Source organism: Seriola aureovittata, chromosome 10, assembly GCF_021018895.1.
Source record: "Seriola aureovittata isolate HTS-2021-v1 ecotype China chromosome 10, ASM2101889v1, whole genome shotgun sequence".
NCBI classification, from domain to species: Eukaryota; Metazoa; Chordata; class Actinopteri; order Carangiformes; family Carangidae; genus Seriola; species Seriola aureovittata.
The window spans coordinates 20317285-20343849 of record NC_079373.1 but is presented as its reverse complement, the minus strand read 5'-3'; the positions used below and the strand labels follow the sequence as shown (position 1 = coordinate 20343849).

Here is a 26565-nt window from a genome sequence, read left to right as displayed (position 1 = left end):
GATATAGAGCTCCATGTAGAGAAAATAGACAGTCAGTCAGTACACTGTGCTCATCAGTAGAATGGGTCTTTCCATATAGCTCATCGGGAAGACAGTAATTCAGATACTAATTCGCTAATCTAATCTGTATTTCTGTCTCATAGTGAAGAGTAAAGGCAGGGCAGCCCTTTAGTGGTCTCAGTAGGATTTCTGATGCCCTGTCTGTGTAGCTCTAATGGGCAGCACATAAAGTGCAAAACAGCAGCTTGATATCAGTCTGTGTGTAATATACCAAGGAGCACTCGATTTTGTATTTTAATAAATCAATGCAAAATCAACTTAAGGCACACAAAGATGCCTGTCAGCAATTATACACTGAGTTTGCTTTGTGTGTGTGTATGTGTGTGATTGAAATTGAAAATTTAAGCCAATTTTCATGACTGTGGACCTCTAAGGATTCACCTTAACTAACTAATCCCTGACTGGCAGGATGCTGCAGATCACTGCACTTACCCTTGGGCTTGCACAAACAAGGCATTAAACATGATCAGTTACCGTGGCAACAAGATTTTCTTCCTGTCCTGGTCAATATGAGAATCCAGAGCCCTGTTACTTAAGATATAACCAAGCATGTCACATTTTTATTTGGGAGGATAACACAGCTTGCTGGGAAAATACTATACAATATACTTCATTGCAACACATATTGAGACTTCACAGAAAAGTTCTGGGCTTCCATTGTCTGTTCTGAGACCAGCTCTTATGTCCAGTTCCATGTTTATATTGAATCCCAAATATGCACACAAATAACCAACATAGATGATGAACACATTATCGGGTTCTATAGGGCCTCAAATTTAAGATCCTATGATGTCTTCTCACACATGCAAAGGAAACAACAGTTAGGAGTGAAGGTGTTAGCTCTGCTTATTAAAGGCTCATATCAAATATTAAACACATACTGTTCCACCCACTCTAATAGCTGGTAAAGTATGCTAAATTCTTATTTTACTCGTACTAATTCTACAAACAGTAACCTTAATTTAACTTAATCTTAATTTAAGAAGATCAACCATCAACCCTGTTGTTCTGAAGTTAACAATGAATAAAAACCAAAAACAAGCCAGACATGGAAATTTGGTCATCACATCTAAATACGTTGCATTAGATGGTTTAATAATTTGAATTACAATGTACCACAAAGTTGAACTCTAACGAATGTTTACTTAACGGTTCAGTTAATTTCCTATAGCATTCCTACATTTATCGACAGCTCAAAAAACTTCATGATGGCTGAGGAAAAAATCTCAGTGCTGTGAAGAAAAACTTTCCAGGCCTCATGAAGCATAAGCTGCATGTAAACATCATTACAAAACTTCATTAGTTATGATAATGGGTTTGTTTTAGACATGCCATGGGTCCAGCTATGTAATAGTCACTCTTTGACCTAATGATAAGATGTTATAGAGTTGCATTATGGGAAATGTATGCAGTGTTTTTGGAGCTTGACCCATGCTAGAGAATAAAAGTCAGTATATCTCGTCCTCTCCTGCTTCAATGCCCTGTTGACCAAGTGTACCCCATTACAGTAGTTGTGTGCACATTTCACAAAACATTAGTACTGAATACAAAACATCTATAAAACCGCAATACAAGGAGTACCTGCACAAAAGAGTCTCACAAGAGAGCTTTGACTGGCTGCAGCTCCTTACATGCGGGTACTACTTGTAATGACAGCATCATGTTAAGTGTCATCAGTGTTACCTTCCACACTTGCCAAAGAGAGTGTGGTTAAGCTGTCCCATTATCATTCCAAATACTGACTCCAACCAGAGTGTGCCCATGACCAGACCAGAATTTTAATAGTACTCTGCTCTGCACTGCCAAGGTGCCCTCTCTGTCTCTGTTTTTTTTTCTCTCTCTCTCTCTCTTCTGCCCTCTTTTCCATGCACACCAGTGACTATGACGCTGCTGTATACTTACTAGTCTGATCGGACTACTACAGCAGACGCTTACTGTATCAGTAGTCAGTAAACACAATCCTGAGCAAAGCTTTTTCATTACGGCCGGAGACAATGCAGAGCTCAGCTGCAGTTTACACAATGACCTCAAAGCTCAGTTTTAAATCACTACACATATGCAGCACAGAGATCCACACTGAGAGGTCTGCAGGACGATTTTGATCTGTGATCAAAAACTTGAGATTATCACATAAGACAACATAAACTAAGCTGAAGTGCTGTTTTCTCATTCTGCATCAAAGCTGAAATGTGCTTGACTCCAACTTGACCTTGACTTATAATGAAAACAGATCCAGACTGTTATAACATTAAGTTTTAGGATTTTCAGCCCCTGCTTTGCATTTTACCTGCTACTCATACGGGCAAATGTTGACTCAGTAATTCCACAACAGGCTGAGCTAATGGTTTCAGTCGAGTCGTGTATGTGATACAAAGCAGCCTTGATGGTCACGTTCTGCAGTGTTCACTCAGGGTCTGTGCACAAACACAGCCCAAGGACAGAAACCAAATGCTCCTCTGCGGACACACACATGCGAACACATACCTGTGACACCTGCGACTTTCATGCACAACCAATACCTGAGTACATTCTGTATGCAGAAAAACACACATTGTCCACTGTTCTCAATGATTACTGTTGCTGCAGGGAGGGCTGCCCATTACAACAAAAGCAACTCCTGTCTTGTACCCTACAAAGGACTGGCAGAAGCCACATGTATTTAACATATTTAGCTCTTATCAACAATTCTTTTTGGCTTTTGGATACCTGACTTTTGATACCTTGAGATACTTGAAAGTTCCTGTAATGATTTTTTCTTTTTTCACTTGCAGATCCCTCTGTGCTGCATGTCTACAGAACAGCCTCCTGCTGCCAGCCCTCAGGCTCTAAGTCAATTTCTGAGAGTCAATAACACAGCAGGACATGTCTAGAAGACAGACATGGCTGGAAGATCCAGTTATTTAAAATTTAAAAAACTGTCAAAGTTCCTCTGACCTGGGAGTACTGTGGATAGACTGAATATTCTGCTACCACCACCACCACCACCACCACCACCACACTAAAACACGTTATATTTGTATTACACATATATGGTTTTGTGTACCATGAAATATAAAATAATAAGAGGGATTTATAGTACTGGTGTGTATACACATAGTTGGAGCACACAGTAGAAGAATAGATGTCACATTCACAGCTCTAATATTGACAGGTTTTGGCTAATGGAGCAAATGAAAAGTGACAGAATGAATGGAGCTGCCAATGAATTCCCTAACAGGGTTTCTAACACAGTCCATTAGTGGGGTCTAATAGCAACAAATTGATCTTTCTCCAATTAGACATAAGTTATGCACTCAGAGACACACTTTCAGATGTCATTCTTTTTGTTGGTTTATTTGTGATAATGCTGTATTTGATACACTGAGTAGCTTCTGTACTGCACCGTAATGTACCAGTTTATGGTGTAGTGTAATTCGAATAATGGATCATGACAAGATGACTTAGAAGATAATGCAACAAAAACAAAAGAGAAGGCAGAGATGAACCCCTTCCTCTTTCTCTTATACATTCACACTGCTCAGCTCTCCCAAATTCTCACACTCCATCTTATCAAACCAGATCTCTGCCCTCTGTGTCGATGGAAAAGAGCAAACACACAACTATCGTCTGCAGCTGTTCAAATATTGTGACATGTGATCTCTGGCTGGCACAAAGAGCGCTTGTAATGAACGACTGGGACACAAAGACTGGGAGAACAGGGAGCTCATCTCTGCGGCCCATCCCCACCTCTCGACCCAAACACACAGCATTGTATTTATTGTGCATTCTGCTACACTTCATGCAGCGCTGTTGTCTCTGCACTCTGAGAAATGTCCACACATGCAGAAATCCACACACACAGACACACAAACACACGTCTGCTACTGTCGCCACTTCACCACCCACATACATGTAAGACAAACATGGGAATTAGGATATTGAGGAGACGCACTATCTACATGTGGAATAAACACAACATTGAGCAGTGGTTTTTATACGGAAATCTTATCAAAGGAAGACAGGGCGATTGAATTCCTTATCGTTTGAAAGAACAAAACTGCTTTTGTTCTGCTGTTTGCCCTGCTTTGTCGCTCCTTGACAAGACGTTCAGAGCCATTTATTTATTCCAATGTCAACACTTAGATTTTGGATGTGTGTTTTGTAGCTTCTATCACACCCATAGATGGGGATCAAACAGACAAAGCATCAGCCTTCCTGACACCTTTTTTGAGTCAGACATTAAGCACTTACCCTCAACAACTATATCATGCTGTACTGAGATCTGAAGGGATTATCTGGGGCTACATGAGAGTAACATTCAATTATCTCTGAGAGCAGGAAATGGTATCAGCAATGACTATTAAGGTTGAATAAACCAGAAATATAACTACAGAAACTCAAACTTCATCATCAAATATTTTAGCATGCTTACATGCTAATGTTAGCATTTAGCTCATTGTGCCAATGATGACAATGGTAACATGATGTTTAGCAGGTATACTGTTTACCATGTTCACCATCCGCATGTGAGCATGCTAACACAGTACAGCTGAGCCTGATGGAACGTCATTAGTTTGGAAGATATTCTGGTCATGGAACAAATAGAGATATTTCAGTCGGTACTGCAGGTGAACATTTTGACTTGTTGCTGGTGCTAGATGAAAAGTTAGGGGGTCATAAATTCACCAGGTTTGTATTTCATGCCAATTGATAAAATAGTTGTCGAGACATTTTACTAAAAAGTAAACTTAACCTGATGGTGGCACCAGAGGCAAAGTAAGGGAATCATCAAAAGGCTTCACTCTCATGGCACCATGGATGCCGGTACCAAAATTCAATCCATCGAATAGTTACTGAGATATTTCCGTCTGGCCCAAAGCTGACCTCTAAAAACACCACAATCATGAACAATTATCACTAATCCAAGTTTTTTTTGTTTTTTTTAGCTCAGGTAAGGGATGAAAATACTTTCTAGTATTTCCTTCAGTCAACAAAAAGGAATGACCTCTATTTAAAGTAGGTCAAGGAGAACAAATTATGTGAAATTTCTATTCAGAGCCTGAGAACTTTAAAAGACCTGGATCTCAGCATTTATCCCACTATCATAAGCCCTGCTGAAGAAAAACATGTTCAGAATGAAGATAAATGCTATCTACATATCTACATCTTAGTTGAAAGCCATGTCACAGGACCACAGTATAAATACTGTAGTTTTTTGTTTGGAGTTAGAGACCCTATAAACTTCTTCCTATAAACAATTCTTTATGCAGCAGAAGTGTTATACACACACAATGCGAACAGCATCGCAGCCAAATGTATCAAATTGCAAAATGAAAAACAGATCAGCAGAAAATACAGCCTTTCAATTACACTAAGAGAGAAGAGGGAATCACGTCAGAGTCCAGCTATTCTGCTAATCCCAGAGTTGAGGCATGACCTCACTGAGGAGGCCTTGTAGGGTGTGTGTCATGTCCGCTTTTCTTCTTGGCCTGATGAAGCTCTACAGACTTGGCTCCTCATGAGGCACAAAGGTATGAAATAATACTTTGATCTGTGGGGCACATTTGGGTTGCTTCAGTGTGTCTGGATATAAATACTAAAACATGGCTCAATGAGCCTCTAAAACAAGCATTTGTATTGTGAAAAGACCCATTAAAATCTCATAGTAATAATATATACCCATGTCAACACAATTATATTCACCCTCACATGAAAGAGTATAGTTAAAAAAATGATCCATAAAAATATGTTTTATTTTATTGCTATCAACTTTCAGTAATCTTCTTGTTATATTGCAATACATCTCCCTGTCAAACAGCATTTCTGTGAAAATGTGTTTGAAAGCAGAATAATTTCCAGATGGTGAACAAATTACATGAAAGATAAAAGAGTTTCATCCAAAAATTACCTATCCTACATTGAGACGAATGTAATTTAAAATATATGATGCCCTCTCTTCTGAAATGATTGCTGGCTTCAATGTAAAGCAAATGATGAGCCACAATTACAGTTATGTCTCATCTTGAAATATAGTCTTTGAAGGTTGATTCTTTTGAGCTTTTGAAATACTCACTGATGAATTTTAGGTAAGACTTCCACAGTGGAGTGATATACCATACTGCCCTACAAAAGATAGAGAAAAGTAACAACAAAAAAGAAGATGAGAACAAAAGGGTTTAAACATTCTTTTTTCCACAGTTCAACATATAGAAAACATTATAATGCCTGTTTCCTTGTGCTATGAATTTGTGTTTAATTAAGGGCTGTGCTTTTACAAGGCCTTGAATGCCTGTGTGTGTGTCTGCGGGTGTGCGTGTGCATACGTGAATCATATTTGGCTTGCAGCTTTCATCCTGACATCAGCTCTGATCTGTGACCTCATGTCTTTGTTTTCTCTCCCTCATCCCCCCTCATCTCACAGAGCTTTTCATTAAGAGAGGAAAGGAAAGGTTGCTATTATCACCTCTTAAAAACACTCCAACCTGAGTAAGAAGAGTGATTCCATTGGGTCATTTATTGCATGTGTCAGTCTGTTAAACCAAAATTACACAACAGAAAGAGTTTTCCATTCAATTGAAGTTATTATACTTCACCTATCAAACGGAGGCTACATTGGTATGCAGCTAGAATGAATGCACAAGAGCATAATTACAGTGTATATGTCTTGTCAAGCTGGATGTCACCCAAAGGAACAACACTCATTTCAGACGGAGCAGGCATCCCATAATTTTCTCATCCAGTATGGGTGTGGAGCACCAACTTGGGTAACTCCAAATCCTGTAGTCAGCTTTACTGTAGTATGATTTAACAGGTTACCGTGGTCACTTACGGACAGTGGCCCTGTCAGCTCATGTCCGTGTGACTGTTTTTACAGGATCTGTGGCTGCATAGGTGTCACTCATGTTTTATGTGTGATACCATGTCTTCTTCCTTTTCTGACATCGCAAGAAAGACAGCGATCAGTGAGGCAGCAAGACACCTCAGTTATAATTTAAGGACTGACAAGCGAAAGCAGGTAAGATTGTACTTCTAGTGCTGAAGGCTGTGCTGAAGTGCTGTAGCCTGAAATGAACTCACTCTCCCCTTGCTGAGGAAAAAATCCACCGAAGGCAAGAATAAAATAGAGCCCAACCACACCCAGAGTACCCGACCACATTCAATAGGGCTTTACACAGAATACATCTGGGGCAAAGAAGGTTCCCACAATCCATGTGGCAGGTTGGCCGGAGCTCAACCGGCTCAAGGAAGCACAGAGATGTGGATTATGAAAATGGCATGAACATTATTCTCTGCACAATCCCTCCTGTTCTCCTGCTGAGGGCTGCTCATGCTCAGCTCACTGTGCCTGTCCCTCGGGTGTTGAACCTGCATGAGTGCCCAGCTGGAATCCTCACCCTGTCAGAAAACTCTGTCTTTAATCCAGTTTCCAACTGGGACTCTACATCTGTACATTTTACATGTTGACGACAGCACTGTCCCCTGTGCACAAGTCCACCAGTCAACTGTGTCATGTTGAATACTGGTTTCTAGGTTACATGAGTGTTTGTTTAGTAATGTTGTGATGAAGAAGCCCCGTCCAAGATGTGAAAAGTGTGTCAGTAAAAATGAGAACTGATTTATTTGGATAAAAAGTCACTGTAGACATAAATATTTGAAGGCAGTTAGATAAAATTTTACAAATGACTTCATTTTGACATTCTTTCATTGCTTATATAGTCACAGACAACACTCAAGTTTCTGGGGCTTGCGTGCAAAGACAGTCAACAAATATCAATTTGAAAAAATATGACGTTTTTTATTTTTATGTTGATGTGTTGACAGGAGCACTTGCTGATTGCTGGCTTATGTGACATTTACAGTTATGTGATGACTAATGCTAAGCTTCCTCATTGACCGTGTCATGGTGTTTTTAAGTGGGGTCATGTCTCTGATATCAGAGTTCAAAAGTTATGACATAACTTGATGTTTTAAAATGCCGTTGCCCACGCAAGTTACCTTTCATATTTTTTCATCAGGCCTTTTTTGTACTTATCATTCCTAACTATGCCATAAACAAAGAAAAAAAAAATTTCAGCAACAAGGCTGCCAATAGCGTTCTCACAACTTCAACCACATCAATCAATCTATCAATGCACTGTGTAAAAAACGACCCTGATGCTCTTGTTCAGTGATTATCATTCAGCAATATTTATCAATCTCTCTATCACAAGTACGACTGAAAGACTGTTTCACCGGTGGGTGACCCTTGTGTGACTGACACCCCGCCTGTCCGAAAGTTGATCCGGGTGGGATTGGGAAGAAGAACCAGGGAGACAGCTGCTCAAAAAGACCTACGTCCAGTTTGGACTCTCTGCCCCCCTCTCTGTGCATGTGTGTGTGGACATGAATCATATGTTCGAATGTGTGTTGCATCTATTTATGAACACCTGACCCTGTGTCTGACCTCATGCCAACACCCCTTTGGCCTGTGGATGTGTTGAGGCGTATAACTTGCTTCTTCAGCTCCTCTCAAAGTTCAGTGTTGCCATATCCTGTTTTCTGCCTCCCTGCCCCGTAAGCTTCTGATCTTTGCTCCCTGCTGGCCTACTTCACACACTTACACACACATGCATATACACCTGGGCACATGAACAGCGCATGTACATAATAATGCAACACATCGAGAGGAATACGCAAGCAGTCCCACATGGTGCTACATACACACATACACTTTTCTATAGCAGGCAATATCTAAGAGTTGGACTGATGTCTTTAAAGCAAAATAGCTTAGTAATTAATGATAAGTAATTAAAGCTGCATTCATTGTTTTTTTGGCCACTTTGGGGCAGATCAACAAGCTGTAAATACAACATTGACATCACCAGATAAAGTTAGTATGGCTAACACGTTACAGCAAGCGTTTTCCTATGAACACATCCAGCAGACACAGAAAAACTAGCATTCTTTTGGAGTCGTGTTTGTGGGCACCTTGGGAATGTACATCCAAAATTCGATTTCCTTACAGCTCTGTTTTGCTCTCCAGCAACTCCTGAGGAAAAAAATATGAGCTATAAGATTGAGCTCAGGTCAAGATAAAAGGCCTACAATCCACCCCAGTTACAGTTGCAGCTCTTTAACTAACTATGGACTACGAGTTGCCCTTGGACTTGCCAAAGCATGGTAACCAGGTGTTCAAGAGTTATAGCTGCTGTTAAACCAAGCACTTTTCGACACCTGGGAAATTTAATTTTACTCTCTTCAGATTTGGGCACATGCCCTAAGGATTGGAGAGAGCTGCTTGTCACACAAAAATAATCACCTACACGACGCAGTGCACGTTAAAGAGTTTTTAATATGGGGCCAGGTGAAATCATGTGCCATGGACACATGGAGGATTTTGTCAGTGTTTTCATTACTTAATGATGTGCGCAAACCTGACAGATTTTTCAGGCCATACTACCTTCTGACCTCTTTCTTGTCAGAGGTCACCCGCAGCTGAAAGAGGACAGTGTGTTGAGGTGTAAACAAAGGACCTGTGGGCAGAAGGCAGCACATCTGACAAGAGGGAGATCTACTTGAACTGTGTCTTTCCAACATTCATGGCTGTGATCTAAACTACAACAGATGTGTCTCTGTCTATTAGAAACATCACAACCTCTAAGACACAAACCCTAATGGGCGTAGTATGTTTCTTTTTTCAGTCTTCGTTAACTTTGTTAACTTTGTTTACTGACAATCGCTCATGCATGAGGCATTGTATAAAGTCACGGTCACGGTTGATGGTTTTTTACTTGTGTGTGTCATCCTTCTAAATCAGCGTCATATCAGAAATGTTTCTGAGGATGTTGCATGTGTATTTAAACAGAAAGCAGATACAGCAGTCTGCAGTGTTTTTACATCATCATATGGGGTCCATATGTTAATGTTAATGTAATTTTTCTTACAGTTAAATATACAAGGGTTTCCAGTAGTTAGGCTATGCTTCTTATTTTGAACCCTTCATCTTAGACTGTGTAACTCAGTTGTGTAAAGGTCTTGCTGTCCTTCATCATGTCCTCATCAGGTGTCAAGTCCCCAAAGACTAACAACATTCATCTGTGCTTAAGGATGAAAGTGGAGCAATAACTCAAGTCTTATAAACAGGACTCATGACTGATTCAGCGGGGGAGGGTATGAAAACAACAATGACTGAATGTCCTTATAGACCGATGAGCTGATGGACGTTATTTCACAGTGCTGACTGTTGTTTGCTGTGTAAATAAATACTGGAGCCAACGAAATGGAAACAAAGTGGGCTAATCTGTGTATTTTCTGTGTAATTTAAAGTCTATTTTATACTACTTCTGATTCAATATTCATGCATGTAAATATATACAAACTGGAGAGTTTGGCGAGCTCTGCTTGGAAACCACCAAAGTTTTCTGGTTGCTAAATATATTAATTCAGCTGAGGTGGTCTTGACCACAGCACTCACTGCTGACAGCCTCAAAAACTTTTTTGGTTTGCCAGATACCAGAAGGAAGCTCAAAAAGACCTACCCCAGACTACTTTTTTTTCAAAATGGACTCCTATCCAAAGTCAAACCTGTACAGTGGTGTTTTTAAACAGAAGGGCAGGAGGAATTTTTGAATCAAGATCTGCTGGGGGTCATTTTCATCAGCAAGAAAAAATCCAGCACAAACAGATGAAAAATGGAGCTCATTTCAAAAGATTTAAACACTCTCAGATTTCCTCTCTGTCTTCTTTAACCTTGTGGACCATACAGCACACTGTATTTTGCTGATCTCTGCTTCCAGCTCAGGAAGAACATGAAGGCTCTGCCAGTAACAAAGTAGTCAGCTGAATTGATTTTTCATAAACGATGCAAAGACCCCGGGTAATCTACCTCAGATCAGGATGAAACACTCAATTTTGTTGTGGCTATAGCACATTTGTTTATAATGAGCGGCAAGTTGTCTGAAGCCTTTAAAAAGATGAAGTGAGTTGCTGAGAATGTTTCCTGCTACCTTTCAAAATAAGTTCCCAGTCGTGTTCATGGCAACTGCACCCAAAATGTTTTGGACTCCGCAGTTGCTCCATAGATGTGATTATTTATAGAGCAATGTTTAGTCACAGCGTATCCACATCAGGTCTGCAGGGATCACAGTAATGATACTTTATGATCCAACAGTACAAATTCCTTCCATCTACTCCCACAAGCAGCCAAATTAAAGAAATCTTCAAAGAAAGCAACATTTTTAGAACATGGACTGAAACACTAATGATGTGTGATAAAAAAAAAATGTGTGATATGTGCAGGTTAGTTGTGCAGTCAACCCTGATCTACAAAAGAACAGTCAGACCAGACAAAATACACCCCTGCAGTGTCCATCTGCTGAAAACAAAGCTATTAGGGAAGTAATAGCTTAACAGGATTATCTGATCATTATCGTTTGGACTGTTCACAACCAAAATACCATTTCTGAAAGCTCTTCAAAATGTAAAAGAGGTACAAGTGTACAGTCTATGGTTATACACACAAACAAAAGTATAACCTACCCAGACAAACACAAGTACTCCCTCTATTTTCCGATCATTTCTATTTTTTTGTCCCTTTTTTAGCCCATTGTCTTTCTCATCCACTCCAATCTTTACAGATTGTCTAACTACCCTCATTCTGCATTTCAGCTGGCTTTTCAGTGCTTTCAGTGCACACCCTGCAGAAGTCTCCTTCCTCTCCCATGTGCTCACTCATGTTACCAGTCATCTGGCCGGTCCTGCCAGAGCTGCATTCTGCTGTTGCTGCTGCTGCTGCTGCTGCTGACTCTCCTGTAAATGACCAGAGGCCGTGGTGTGTAAGACAGCAGTGCAGTGAGATCCAGTGTCTGCCAACAGGGATTAACGCTGTCAGAGGATCAGCTGTGGCATACTGGGTGGCTTTATAAAGTTACCACTGCCACTGGGCCATACACGGTGCACTTATCTGACGCGATGTGATGCATATCTCTCACTTCATGAGGAATGAAGATTTTGGGCTGAGATGAAAAGGTGATAGTAGATAACCTTTCCCCTATATATTTTCACGCTTATCAGATTCCAAAAAACTTTTCTATATTGCACAACTTTGCAGGAAAACATGAAAAAGCACTCTGATCTCACAAAATCAGGGTGGCTTTCCGCATTATAATGTTCTAATAGTCCACGTTCCCGTCATTAAATGGAGTTAATCCCATTTGTCACTCCACCACGCCTCATATCAAGCACAATAAACATGTTTAATTTGTTAACCTCTGCGGTCGAGGGAGACAACAGTTTGGCTGTGGAAGAAGCCTGGTGGCAGCTGACAGGCTGGATCGGCGTCTGAAGTCGGAGCAGGGGGCAGCTGCCGAGCAAACGGGCACCCTCTTATGAATGACAGCTATTCACCTCCCCCTTGAACATCACATGAGCGCTGCCTCCTACTCAGCACAGGGCCGCACACAATATCGAGCTGTGTCTTCTGATACAGTAGAGCCGGCCGGGGAGGGCAGAGGGTGGGAGGGAGGGAGATGGAGATAACCTGCACTGTGACCTTGAGGACAGCGATCGCCCATCGGTGACAAGAGGTGGAAGAGTCTGTGTGTAAGCGAGGGTTACCTGATCTGACACACCACAAGTGTGGTGGTGAAATTTAAGGCAGCTGCTTTTGGTTCTAACCTGAGAGAAAATATAGTTCTGTGTCATGCAGCAGTAAGTAGGGCAGCACTAGCCACTGGCACACAGAAAAAAAGGAAAAAAGAAAAAACATCATATTATTTTCTTTATCCTTCTCTAACCTTTGCCCCTATTTCCCACAACTGCTTATTCATCTGTTATGAAAACAGAAGACGCTGGGGGTTGATGCCTGCTTGCAAAATGTCACCCTTCCCTTACAAGCTTTTGTTTCTGCACCTCGAGCTCAGAAGTCAAGGTCTCACAACCCTGCCTCCCCTTCTTATTGTGTTTCCTGACGTCAACATCAAGGCAGAGAAATGAGAAACTGACCCAATAACAAGAGCAAAGATAAGATAAGAGAGGGAGGGCTGATGGAGAGGGAGCAGGAGTGATGATGATGACGATGATGATGATGATGATGATAAAGTTAGGTGGGGGGTTGGGGTGTTTAGACAACAAAAAAGAGCTGCAGTGACATCCTCACTGCTGGAGAGTGAGAAACGCTACAAACACATTCAGCCGCCCTGTAAACATTCCTACGCACACATGTGAGACTGAGAGTGAAAACAGTGACATCCCTCGGTGACAGCAGTGCCAGCTGGCCCTTAGCTTGATACTGCAGAAGATGCCTGGATGCTGCAGTGTCTCTGTCAGCCAACCAATCCTGCTGCCATTGATTCATGAGCAGAAACTCTGATGCTATGTAACAGCGCAGCAAGCAGTGCGTTGCGTAATTAAAAAAAAAAAAAAAAAAGAAGCTGGTAAACAAGGAGGAGGGCGAGGACCACATCCTCCCCCAGAAACACCACTGCAACATCTGTAACGGATGCCATCGTAGGATTCATGCATTCATCGTCATCAGACCACAGGAATGTCTGTTTCTGACAGGCAGCTGGAGGAACAACACGTGCTATTGGTGACAAAGTGCACGCACGCACGCACACACACGCGCACACACACACACACACACACACACACACACACACACAGACACACACACACACACACAGACACACACACACACACACACACACACACACACACACACACACACACACACACACACACACACACACACACACACACACACACACACACACAGACAGTCAACACCTCTCCAGGAGAAAACAAACATATACATTGGTGGGAAGACATCCTGTCTGTGGTTGAGAAACTGTTCTTATTGCATCTAAAATGTGACTCTTATTCCAGCAACTGCCATACCGAAAACACACACACACACACACACACACACACACATACACACACACATGTAACTATAGACACACACACACTCTGAATGTGAAGCTGACAGCAGTCTACTCACAAGTGCTTCTGAATTCTCTGCTGGGATCAGTGAAAAGACAAGATATCCTCTTTTCTCGTCTGTCAAAGGATTTGTTTCACACTTGGCCTCCTCCCTGCTCCGCTTGTCTTTCTGTCTTTCACCGGCAGACTAAAAAGCGAGAGAGCGCTTGAAGACAGAGAAAGAGAGAGAGAGAGAAATCTGCAGTGCTGGAACTCTGTCAGTATGCTAATGCCTGGATCTGCTCTGCCTCCCTCTCTGTTTCTCTCCTCCCTCCCTCCCTCCCTCCCTCCCTCACAGTCTTCTCCAAGGTCAGTGGGCAGAACTGCCTATTTAACTCCTCCCTTGGTGGACAATTACTCCCCTCCTCATACCCTCCTACAGACTGGACACACGGGCAGTAATTACCGTCATGATCCAGATTAACTCCTGGGTGTGCTCTTGTTGTGCTACGCTGGGCTGGGCTGGACTCAGCTAGCTGAGCCGGGACGGGACAACACACAGACAGGATTATTGTTGGGAGGAGGGAAGGATGGGGCGGGGGTAGACCCCACAAGGAGGGCCAGGGGCAGCCAGACAGGACGGGACGGGATGGGACACTCTTAAGCTCTGCAGGTGACAGGAAATAGAGAGGATGAGAGAAAGACACTGACTATAACAATAAAAATGCATCTACAAGGACAGAAACATACAGGCATGTCAGAAGTGAAAGAAATCTCTAGAATGCTGAGGGTGATAAATCAACGACATATAGACCAACGTAGTAGAATTTGTTTTTTTTGGGGGTGGGGATAAAAACTGAAATTAAAGATGATGACCAATATTTTGAACTGTTTTGATTATATTTATGGTCAGAAAATGTGAAAACACGCAAATAAAAAAACCCACTCTCTAGCTGCAGTGTAATCTCCTGTGTTGGAGTCTGACAGTGTCATGGAGAGAGAACAGGGTTAAATAGCTTAGGACTGGCAGCAGATCAGACCCAAGGAGACACAGGAAGTGATCGCCTGAATAGTCAACTATTCTCACCGTTTAAATGTTGGATGCCAGATTATTTTCTCCCATTCAGTTGCTATATTATAACCACAATCAGGCTGCAAAAAGATCAGTGTAGCAACTATTCATGTGTGTGCAGCGTCTAATACCTGCTGACTTGTGCACGGTCCACTCTCTGTAGAGTGGAGGTCAGGAGATTTGTGTGTGTTTAGCTGCATCACTCAGTGGCTTTAGATCCTGTGATGGGATTAAAAGGGGGGAAGCATCTGATGGGATGAGACAGAACTCAATACATGAGCAGGAAGTATTCCTTCGCCACAAGGAGAAGAGAGAAGCCAGACTTATGGTTGAAAGGAATTCAATTATTAGTTTGAGGGAAATGCTGCCTTGTTTCCAAAAACAGCACAATTCTTACTACTGTAAACATGCTGGCTACCATTTATTATCAACTGTTACTGCCTATCATATTCACCTCGTAAGAAAAACACACACTCCTAATATAAAGCAGAAGCATCAGTGATCAAAATGGAATCGGTTACCTTTGACAAACCCCACAGCCAGAGTGATCAGACACTATAACAATACACATTCCTCTTCATTATTTTGTGACCTGTTCATAATTCTTCCATTAAAAGTGAAGCGCTCATAAAAATGACCTCCTTTCAGAGACTCCTACAAAACATCCATGGGAATTGGTTACATCATCTGCAGCAAGGGAGCAGTCTTTGTTGTGAGTCAAGCGGGTCTGGTTTTCTGGTAAAGTGCTGTCACCCTCTGGTTGTTTGTGGTAAGTACAATGCCCGTGAGTATGCATTTTCTATTGGATGGATGACATGAGATGACAAAACTGATGAAATCTAATCGAATCTAATGTAATTAGTGGTGATGTACTTAAAATTCAAAGACACGCCAGGTGATTGTTTGTTTTGTATTTCAATAAGTTTGGAACAGCATGCGCAAAAAACAAACAAAAGAAATACAATAATTAAACATGCAACATCAGTCAAATGTAAAGTTGGGCCAGCCAACAGATCCTTATCACAACGTACAACAGATAGAAATAGATGAAAAGATAACAACTAAAAAATTAAATTAAAAAAAGCAACTGAGGATGAACACAAGTAGATGGGCTGTTGTTACAGTACAGAGCCAGCAGATGGAGGCATACAGTGTGAGATTGTTAACAAGACATGGTGAAATGGACAACCAAAATCTAACCCTTATCACTGTTACCTGGATGTCACTTCAATTCAGCTTCCACACCATCATTCATAACAGAATGTTCAAGACTTTTATGGATCTGACTATTGATGTATTTTAGGCTGGTAATCACAGAATGAATGACAGTAAAATAGGACACACAGAGAGCTGCTGTTGCCCCAAGTGCTTAATCTGTTCAGGTGAGTCCAAAAGGCACATCACATTGCAAAAATGGGAAGGTGGGAAATACTCTCTGGTAACATCTGCAGAATGTTTCAATCACTGCCAAAAGTTGTTGTTAGTGTAGCGAGGATATATAACCGACCACATAATACTGGTAACGCACATATTTTTAGGTCCTGCCTTTAAAATCCATAATTTCCTCTTTTATTTCATTTAAATAAAATATAACTCCAGGCCCCAAAACACCACAAATTATCAGGGATGGGTTGTGGGGTGTCCAAAAAACAGGTAACCTAGAATGATTTCCAACCAGTACAATGACTAAGACATTTAAGGTGGACATTACATGAGGCAAGGTCAATCCAGAGAAAATTTTAAAAGCACATAAACATGGCTGGTTGAAGTTAACCATAAGTGACAGCAAATACAGTACACGTTTCTCCTTCCTGTGCTATCAAAAAGGCAAAGCAAACTTTAAATACTGCATGGAATAGAGATGGTGATTGAGTATATAGTCAATACAGGATAGTGTTGAAACAGAATACTGGTCTCTGTGACTTTTCCTCATGAACAAGTTCATCTACATGACCTATCAAACTGTCTTTTCACTGATTTGTCCATTAGCAATCTCTTTTTTTTTTTTGAAAGACCTGAGCTGTACCAAGTAGTCTGAATACAGTGCATCAATTACAGCCAAATACTGAATACATACAGTACTAACTGTACATCATTGTCAAGTACATACTGTCATTATTTGATAAGTATTTGTAACACATTTTGCCTGCATCTTTAAAATCCGCCTTTGAAGTCGTGTTTGAAGATTTATTTGTTTCAAGGCCATTTTGCTGTCTGTTAGCTGCTAAACATAAATAAAAACAAGTTACAAGATAGGAGTTGAACATGAAAAAGCAATTATGTAAGTGTAAGTCAAAATGTCAGAAAATATCAACTCAGAAAAACTCTGTGCTACTGCAGTAAGTAAGGAAAGAAAAAGTGGTGTTTATAAGTGTTATTAGTCTCTATGGATGCCCCTTTGTGCGTACTATCTGAACTAGCTTGCTGGCTGTGAACTTTGACCTTACTGTAGGCTCGTACAGTAGATTGGGTCCGGTGAACTACATCACAGTGTCAAGGCATAGCATGGCTCATCATGGCAGAAAAGATGAAGTAGCACCTGATGGTTATAAAGAGGTTATGGAAAACAACAAAATACCTGTATGGTAGGTTAAAATAAGAAAATGTCTTGAAATTACATGTCATGTGGGGTTTATCTGTTAAGTGAAGGCAGCATGAGAATGAAACCATGACACAGAATACTGAGTCTGAAGAAATGCAGCAAAAAATGTCCATTGTGTGGATCCACAGTGAGCAGAACTCGGCATGATCCACAACAAGGTGCAGGACAGAAACACAGGCAGGACCAGTCCAGACATGTCCTTCCATCTCATTCCAAAGGTCCAGCATATTCTGTTCACATTGTTCTTTATTTCATAACACTGTCTCTGGTTTGACATACTGCAGCTGATGCGATTCTGTATCAACCTGTATCAACCGTCCTGTCATTGAGTATTTCATGAGGGGCGGCCTCTTCACTTAGAAATCTCAATGAGCCACCTCGTCACTTCAGTTTAGCAGGACTATCTCTCTGCTGTACACCCTCAGGGACTTCCATGGGAAGCATTGTCAGATTAGGCGAAGCAGGCAGGCAGGGTCAGTGGCATGACTGGTTAGAGCTACAGACTGGAGGCTGGGGCTTCAGCTGTGGTAGCTGGGCAAAGCTGCCTGTTTCTGGGAGAGACGCAGTAGCTCCTCCCTGATGGCCTTGATCAGGGAGGCAGAGGAGTGGGTAGGAGGAGATGTATCCAGGGGAGGTGGGGCTGAAAGATAGCCCACCACAGGGGGATCTAGGTGGGAGGGGGGCGCAGAGGGCTCTCTGATACCACTTCTAGGCATCTGGAAGATAGAGGAGGATGAGTAGTCAGGACAGTCCAGGAACTGAAGGCAGGAAAGACAGGAAAAGAGAAGAAAAAGAGGAATGAAAAATGAGGAAAATGGAGGAAAAATGTAGAAACTATCGAGAGATAAAAGTAGAAGGAAATATCAAGTGGTAGAAATTTTTCAGAGCAGCATGGCATTAATAAAAAACTAAACACGTAAAAAAACAGGAGAGATCTTAAAAGAAGAAAAAAATCCCCTCGGCCAAATAAAGTAAAAGTTTCTCAACTTGGCCTCATTTCATTTCAGGTTTAATGAATCTGAAATGAATAAATCTATGATTCACTCACTGCATCTTTTTCAGGCTCGACCCTGGAGAAGTTGTCATCATGGTAGTGGTTCCAGCCGATGCCTCCGTTCTGGCCTGGAGGAGCCCTGACCCCTGCTGGGTAACCATTCATCCGGCTGGACAATCCCACCTGTGTCAGATGATGGAGCTGGGCGCCTACACACACAGACACAGACACAGACACAGACACACACAGACACACACACACACACGCACATCACACCACATCAATCTACTGTTCCTAACACTCAATCCTCAGCTGCCCCTTTTGGTGCAATCCTACTTTGATGCAATCATTACAGTCTGAAAAGCAGTCTGTCAGCGCTGAGCTGCACTCCGTATGGGAAATGCCAGAATCCATTTCTATTAGTCTAAGTCACATGATTGCAGCAGCATCACGCCAGCTCCTTTAATAATTTAAGACAAAGACAAGGCTCTCTGAGTGTGATGGGTTTATGGGGTGAAGGTGTGTGTCTGTAAGAAACAGCGCTGTGGCCCACATCCAGAGGAGATCGCAAATAATGTCCACAGACAAACCCTCTGTATAAAGACAATAAATTAGGTTTCAACCTTCAAGTATTAATGCTTGAGATGTGCGTTTTGTAATCTTTTCTTTTGAAAATGTTGTATACTTAAATGAGGCTGTAAGAAACTGGGATGAAGATGTGCACATGATGGGCTTCGTTTGCCGTATTAGCAGTTTAAGGGTGTTGGCATGAGCTTGTGTATGCAATTTCCTCTTGTACCTGTAGTCCCCCCCACTGGTCGCGGTCTGGCAGATGAGGGGAGCTCATCAGCGTACAGGCCCCTACTGGAGTACAGGCTGTCTGGCTGGAGCTGCTCACTGTGCCCTGCTGTTTCTCCTGGTGGCAGGTAGCTGGAGCCAAGGCCCTGCCTGAAACACAAAGAAATTAATTTTCATTCACTTGCTTTTTAATGAAAACATTTAAAATAAAGTGTTTTTCTTAGTTGCTGTCTCCACAAGGTCATGCCAACAGAGCCTTTAAAACACAGGATGTGTGTGTCCAACTCAGCATTTTCTACAGGCAGGTGTCTAGGTGGAGTTTTCACTGTAAAGACCAATAACACTACTTTGTGGTAAAGCCAACCAATGAAACAGCTCATACTGTGTATGTCATATATATATTTGTGTTGGTGCTTGCATGTATGGCCATGCTACAGGGTCGTCTGTAACTGTGGTTTCACATTGTCTTCTATGTGGTACAACATATAACTTAAAATTTGTCTTGTGCAGTTGATATAGTCTCAAATGTTTCACAATTCACAACCACACAGTACATAAAACAAAGGGTTTGACAGCTGCTGACTATTTTTTTCCACTAGGCTCAAATTTCCACTTGTGATAAGTTGTTTGAATGTCTGTGTGTGCACGGGTGCCTTGGTCTTTTTGGAGCCAGTTAAGAGACCAATGCTTGGACGTAATCCATTAAACCAATAAAATAAAAATGACTCTTCTTTCATTATTCATGAGGCCCAATGCACTCAATGCACCTGAAGGAAAATATTACCACTGGTGAAGTGGAAAGAATCAGGCTACGCCGATCAATAAGAAATCACTTTGGTTTAAGAAAAGGGGGTCAAATGAGGATATAATTTATTAATTAATACATGAATACTCAATTTTCATAGACTGCTCTACTGACCTTGGTGTCAGGCCTTGGACTGAAGGAGGGGACATGCCCAGCTCAGTGAACCTCTGGGGGAGACAAAGAAAGACACACAGCACTTAGTAAAAATTACAAGAGACATTGTCTGCATTTGTGGTTCTTAGGAATAATCAACTTACAAATAATATTCAAACTATATCAGGATGTAGAATCAAATATTGTATTTAATGCAAAGAGAGTTTGCAGTGGATGTCCATATTTCTTAAGAAAGCAAAGCTACACTGTGCCTGTTGTATTTATAGCATATTTTGGCAGTGGTGCTCAATTCATGCAGTAAACGATGTTTGTTTTTAGCAAGCATGGTTGTGTTGGATATCATTCTTTTTTTACAGCTTACCTTTTACAGCATATTAAAGCACTGAACCAGCAAAAGCAGAACCAGCAAATGGCTTTTCATGGCTCCACTGCTCATTGTTAAGTCTCTCTCTATGGCTGTTACTGGGTGAAAACCGGTGTTGGAATGTAGGGTCAGGACAGTCATTTTTAGTAACAATTTTTACAGCTGTATTCATTTAAATATGGATTTTAAAAAATCCATGTGACGTGTTAAATTAGCATAGTGACAGCTAAGCTATAGACAAGATAGGAATATGTTTAGTTGAACCATAAAACAACACAATATTGCCATGAGGCACTGTGCCTCTAGTTTTCCATTGAGAGTGTGGAATGCATGGTTGTTTTAACACTCACAATGCTGACAGCATGCGTAGGCCTCACTGCTAATCTGAGTGATTTAATGGGCAACAATCTTTACAGTTTCCTGTAACACTAATATAATGCTCTTTCATCTCTAAGCAACTCATAACTTTTCCCTTCTCATATAATACCCATGGGTACTGAAAACCTTTATTTAATTTTAACTCAACTCACTACCCTTCAATATGAATTTCAAAGCCATGGATATGCTATAGATAACTTCTACTTTGTCTCTTGACACAGTGTGTTCTACATGCACAATATTATAGTGTAAATATAAGCTAAAAAAATACAACTGTGAATACTGAGTTTATTGTTCAAGAAATCTTCAGAACACGTCGATGTCTGTATGTTCTGTGAAACCAGCCTACACTGACAAGAGCTAATGCAGATCAAGCATATGCAGGGAACATTACTGTAAAGTCTTAGGAGATGTAGATAGCTGACGGGGGTTGTAAGGTCGCAGCTCTGTGGGGGCGACAGATGGAGGAATACTTAACTGATTAGTTTGCTAAGAGGACACGATTAAACGTGAAGCTATAGGTTTCATGCTGCGAATGAACTGAAAATAACCTTGAGAAAGGGAGGAGATAGTGAATACAAGAGATTTTACATGTGTCTGTTTAATGTTTGGGCTATTACAAATTTCAACAGGGATCCTGTTTCTGTTGGTCTGTCCTCAGATTAGTGAAATGAACAGATGCAGGACAGAATACAGCTTGCAGGATCTTAAACTAGCAAAAGCTTAGATGCCAGGGAGAACCATTTGTTTCCAACACAGAGTTTTGGTCAGTGCTACATGAAAACAGAATGACTTGATGCTGACTGAATGGTTAATGCTCTATCAAAAGTATCCATTAGATATAAGTGCCAGGGATGGCTACTTACACCAGGGAAAGGGCCAAGACCTTGGTAGGAAGGACCCCAGGGTCTGGGGCCCCGGCCTGGAGGGCTGGAGGCAGGGGGGTTGCTGTTGACCCCTGGGAGAGTGATTCCCGCTGTGCTGCCCTGGGAGGTGGGCGACACGAGGGCAAAGGCATCGTCCAGCAGGGAGTGCATCTGCTGCCGCGCCTCCTCTATGGAGGGCTGAGGGGGCATGTAGGGGGGTGGGGGAGGGGCGTGACCTGGAGGAGAGGAAGTGGGACCCAGGAAGACATCATCAGTTGGGGAGGGGCTCCTGTGAGGGGATCCTGGGCCTTGGTCGGGGTCCGACTGGGATAAATACAAACATATTTACTTGCAGTTAGAAAGGAAATACAGTGTATGTTCGATTAAACAGATGTCATGATGCTTCTGCACTACTCACTACGTAGGCCACATTGTTGACCCCAGGACACTTTCTGTAAGCAGCATCACTGTCTTCAGTGATCAGGTGGTCTTTGTCTGCATCCATCATGCCTCCATTCAGATGCTCCTTCATCCTCTGTTTGGGAGAGCGCCTCCCACGACCACTGAGAAACAAATGGAGGAATGTTAATTAATTTATGAGTAAAAAAAAAAAAAGAAAATCAGCCCTACACAGACATAGACACACACACACACACACACACACACACACACAGACACACACTTTCTTTTCAACAACAATTTTTCCACCACAGTACCAAACAAGAGCATTGACCCAGAACATGAACCCTAACCTCTTCTTGGATTCCATGAAGATGGAAGGCATCTGAGCATCTGGATCCAGGATCTTATCTATTTGTATCTGTGCTTTCTGATAGATGCGATCCTGGTCCTTCACGTCTCCAAGGCCACTGGTCACGTCATCCATGGCAGGGAAGTCATAGTGGCCTTTCCTCTTAGCTCGCAGACGTATCTTGTTACGATGGTGCTCAATTTCTGACTTGTGCCTCAATGCTACCTGGATCTGAGGAGAAAATTACTTGATTACAAAACGTGCCTTAAAATGTAGGGTAACAATATTACATGTACACACTTTGCATACAGTGAGTGACAAATCACAAGCACTATAGCAGCGTCAGAGTAAATGTCTATTTAAAAAAGTAAATTAGGGAAATATATCCTCCAAAGAACTTGCCACACTGTGATCTGCTCCTATCAGGTCTTCTTTAGTCCATTTATAAAAGTAAAAAAAAGTAATTGTTGTAACTTTCTAATGTGAAAAAGAAGAAAATTTGACAGCAGATAACAGTGCAACCAGTCCAGATACAGTTTTTTGCGCTCTTGACAAACAGATGTGCATATGTTTTAGAGAATCATGAATCGTCTATCAATATCTCACGACAAAAACCTAACCAAACAGAACCAAATAGTTTATACTTTTGGAATAATTTATTTGTTAAAAAAGAGAACAGTTTTTGCTTTCCAAGAAAGTCAAAAGAGCAGACCTCTTTGTTAATTTGGTTGGTGTCTGACAGTTTGCCATTGATGGGTGGGCTGTGCAGCGGTGGGACCGGCATGGGCTGCATGGCAATAAGCTGGACTTTGTTGGGAAGTCTCCTGCTTGCGTCCGTGGCACGAGACATCCGATCGACATGTTCAAAGATGGAGGCCGATGACAGATGCTCGTTCGTACCATTCATAGGTGGAGGACCTGAGGAAGGAGGCAAACAAGTGGGAATAACTCAGTCATAACACAGTCAGCACAGTGCAGTTATTGGAAGTCTAAATACTAATAAGATAAATTAGGTAACAGAGCACAGACAACAACAGCGCAAAGATCTCCATGGAACATTTACCTTTTATTTGCTTAGCATGACTATAAAATGTGGAGTAAATGTTTCTGGTGGTAACATGAAATGGACAAGGATTTCTATTCCCAACTTCCTGTCAAACAACGGCTTTGCCTTTGTTTGTGAAGTTGCTTGTTTCTACACTGTGAGAGACACCTCAGAAGACAGTGATGGATAGTGAGAGCAAGCTGAACACAAAGCTACCACAGAAACAGACAGACAACACACAGACACAGCTGCTGGGGGTCAAGCCTGAGGTCTACAGAGACACAGAGGGAGAGCGAACAAACTCTTACCAATTCTATTCTTGCCTGCAAACCACAATAGAAAGGAAAGTGAGTTTTATTGAGATGAAGGAAGTCAAATACAAGCACCTTATTAACTGTAAGTTAATAGTAAAAATAAAAAAGCCAAGAGAATTGAAGACTGGCCACCATGACTGCCATTTTAATTTTTAGGAATGAAAAGAAAGTAAATGAGAGAAGCACAGAGAGAGAGAGGGAGGGAAAGGCAAGAGTCATTTAGGTAGATACATTTCCACAGCTGATAAAAGCTTCTGGTCTGAAAGAAAGGAGCTGCTTCTGATGAGCAGAAAACGCACTGATCAAAACACAAGGCTGAAGGAACAAAAAGAAAGATGGTTCATTACATAATACTAAGTATGTCTCATGTACAATCTACTTATAAACATTGTGGCAGAGTGTATAAATCTCTCAGGCTGAGATTTATCATTAACAAAACAGAGACCATTCCTCTGTGGGTGCGTCAGGCTGAAGTCTGTGTGCCTGACTGCGTCTGGCTCCAGCATGTAGTCTCTGAGTGGCACTGCAGGCTTGAATCTATCAACAAGCTGTCAGATAGAGTAACTTCAGCTATTTTTTTCTCCTCCTATTCCCGGCTCACTCCTTTCTGTCTCTCTCTGGACTTCTTTCGACCATTGAATAGAATTCCTACCAGGTGTTTCTTTTACTCTCACCGTTTCCCTCTGTAATCTTTGTGTCACTGCTCGGGGGTGACGCTGCACTTTTCCTCAGTATTTCTCTGTTTCGTCTTTGTTCATCACTTCACAGTCTCTTTTGCTCTCAGTCTGACCCTCTTGTCAATCAAATTGTGCCAAGTGGAGTTGCTCTCTCTTTATCTCTTTCTATCTACCCAATCCCTTCCCCCTCCCACCTCATATTCGCTCTCCGTGTTTGGAGGAGTGATGTGAGTGTTGCCAAGGCCACTTGCCATTTAAAACATTGATGGGAAGCTTACGGGTCTGCTTGCCGTCACTGGGTGTGGCGTGGGCTCTCAGGTTCTCCTCGGTGGATTCCCGCTCACTGGAACGGTCACTTACCACAGAGTCACCGTCTGACGGCGAGATCCTATCAGAAAAACACACACACACACACACACACACACACACACACACACACACACACACACACACACACACACACACACACACACACACACACACACACACACACACACACACACACACACACACACACACACACACTTACATGAATAATAGAAGCCCAAGAACATACTAACATGCTGAAATGCCATGCATAATCAAAAACAGTACTTTTCCAGAAAGGTAAAAGCTGGGGGGAGTCTTCTAAGAAATGATAATGTGATATGAAGCTCGTACAGCTAAACAGAAAAGTATTTTCACTAAGAGAATGATTAGTCACAATTAATTTGTCCTGGCTGATTATAAAGTGAAGAAAACAGCAAGTAACTGTGTTGGAGTCATATGTAGTCATATATAGTCTATTAATCATAGCAGTTGGTTAGGATGTTTTAGTAATGACGGACATATTCAAGCAAAACCCAGCTATTATACAATCGAATTGTTGAAGAGCAAATGAAGATCCCTCACTGTCAAATGCATAAATAATTGATCAGAGGATCTGTCAAAAGATTTTAATCTGGTTGAGTGACTGTCCCAACTGAGGTAAGTGGAAAATCAGAGTGATGGGGTGAAAAACACAAGCTATGTTCAATATCTAAATAAATATCTTCTAAGTCTGTAAAGAGAAGAGGAATAAAACCAAAACACATTTCTGTCTGTGAAAATTGGTGGATTAAAAAAAAAAAAAAAAAAAAAAGAGGACTATAATAAATGATCTGTTGACCATAACATAAGCGAGTAAAACACGGCACAAACATAGGCTGCTTATGATAATTCAGGGCCTCCTTTTGGTACTTTTTTTAGTTACATATACTATAACAGCATGACCGATATAGACACAACCTGATGGAATTTAATATTTCCATTTACTCTATTTATTTGGACTTACTGTCGACAAGTTTTCATACTAAATTTCTCCTCCTGCCCTGCACAATCAGCAGTACTGACCTTCCTCGCCTCCGGCCGCTGCGGGACGCCTTGGTGGAGGAGGCTGAGTTTTTGGATATGGGTGTGGGGATCTCCCCATTCTCAGATGGACTGAGGCCATCTTTAATGGACACGGGGAGGGGCCCGGGGCCAGGCCCTGGTGGGACAGGCTCCTGAATCACCATGACATCATCCTTACTCTGCTGGCCAAGGTGCAGCTTGGCAAAGTCGAAGCCTTTCACACTGGGAGCCTGCAACTGAGGAGGTGAAAAGGAAAGAGAGGAGGAATACACAGTTTTAGGAAATAGGGAATGGAAAGACAGGTGGAAAGTCATATGACAGAGAGGTAAGGGAGAGAATGAGGGAAGTTTGAAAATACTATAAATATTTACTAAAGAAATATTCAGTAGTGTTGTTCATGTGCAATCATACTGACATATTTTGCATGATGACATGAGTCTGCAGTTTAAACCACAGCAGTGACAATGTTGCATTGA

The 26565-nt window shown here is 41.7% G+C and overlaps 2 protein-coding genes across 29 annotated transcripts in view; both read right to left on the bottom strand.

The window, feature by feature from the left end:
- mical3a (microtubule associated monooxygenase, calponin and LIM domain containing 3a) overlaps positions 1-14243 on the bottom strand; it is an 85271-nt gene extending 71028 nt beyond the window's left edge. For 18 of the 24 annotated variants that reach the window (XM_056387963.1, XM_056387973.1, XM_056387978.1 and 15 more), the window contains exon 1: positions 14018-14240. The gene's annotated coding sequence lies outside the window, so the exon portion shown is untranslated. Of the gene's footprint in view, positions 1-14017 lie in introns of all 24 variants that reach the window. The other 6 variants (XM_056387984.1, XM_056387985.1, XM_056387987.1 and 3 more) reach the window with 3 other exon arrangements.
- Positions 14244-17762: 3519 nt separating this feature from the next.
- si:ch211-1e14.1 (UPF0606 protein KIAA1549) overlaps positions 17763-26565 on the bottom strand; it is a 33891-nt gene continuing 25088 nt past the window's right edge. Inside the window, exons 12-22 of one of the 5 annotated variants that reach the window (XM_056387734.1) lie at positions 26090-26325; positions 24997-25106; positions 24036-24050; positions 23395-23600; positions 22684-22913; positions 22350-22494; positions 21932-22255; positions 20324-20376; positions 19406-19554; positions 18661-18815; positions 17763-18370 (exon numbers count right to left, since the gene is read on the bottom strand). In XM_056387734.1, coding sequence (XP_056243709.1) covers positions 18131-18370; positions 18661-18815; positions 19406-19554; positions 20324-20376; positions 21932-22255; positions 22350-22494; positions 22684-22913; positions 23395-23600; positions 24036-24050; positions 24997-25106; positions 26090-26325 — 1863 coding nt within the window. In that variant the 3' untranslated portion in view covers positions 17763-18130. Of the gene's footprint in view, positions 18371-18660; positions 18816-19405; positions 19555-20323; positions 20377-21931; positions 22256-22349; positions 22495-22683; positions 22914-23394; positions 23601-24035; positions 24051-24969; positions 25107-26089; positions 26326-26565 lie in introns of all 5 variants that reach the window. The other 4 variants (XM_056387737.1, XM_056387733.1, XM_056387736.1 and 1 more) reach the window with 4 other exon arrangements.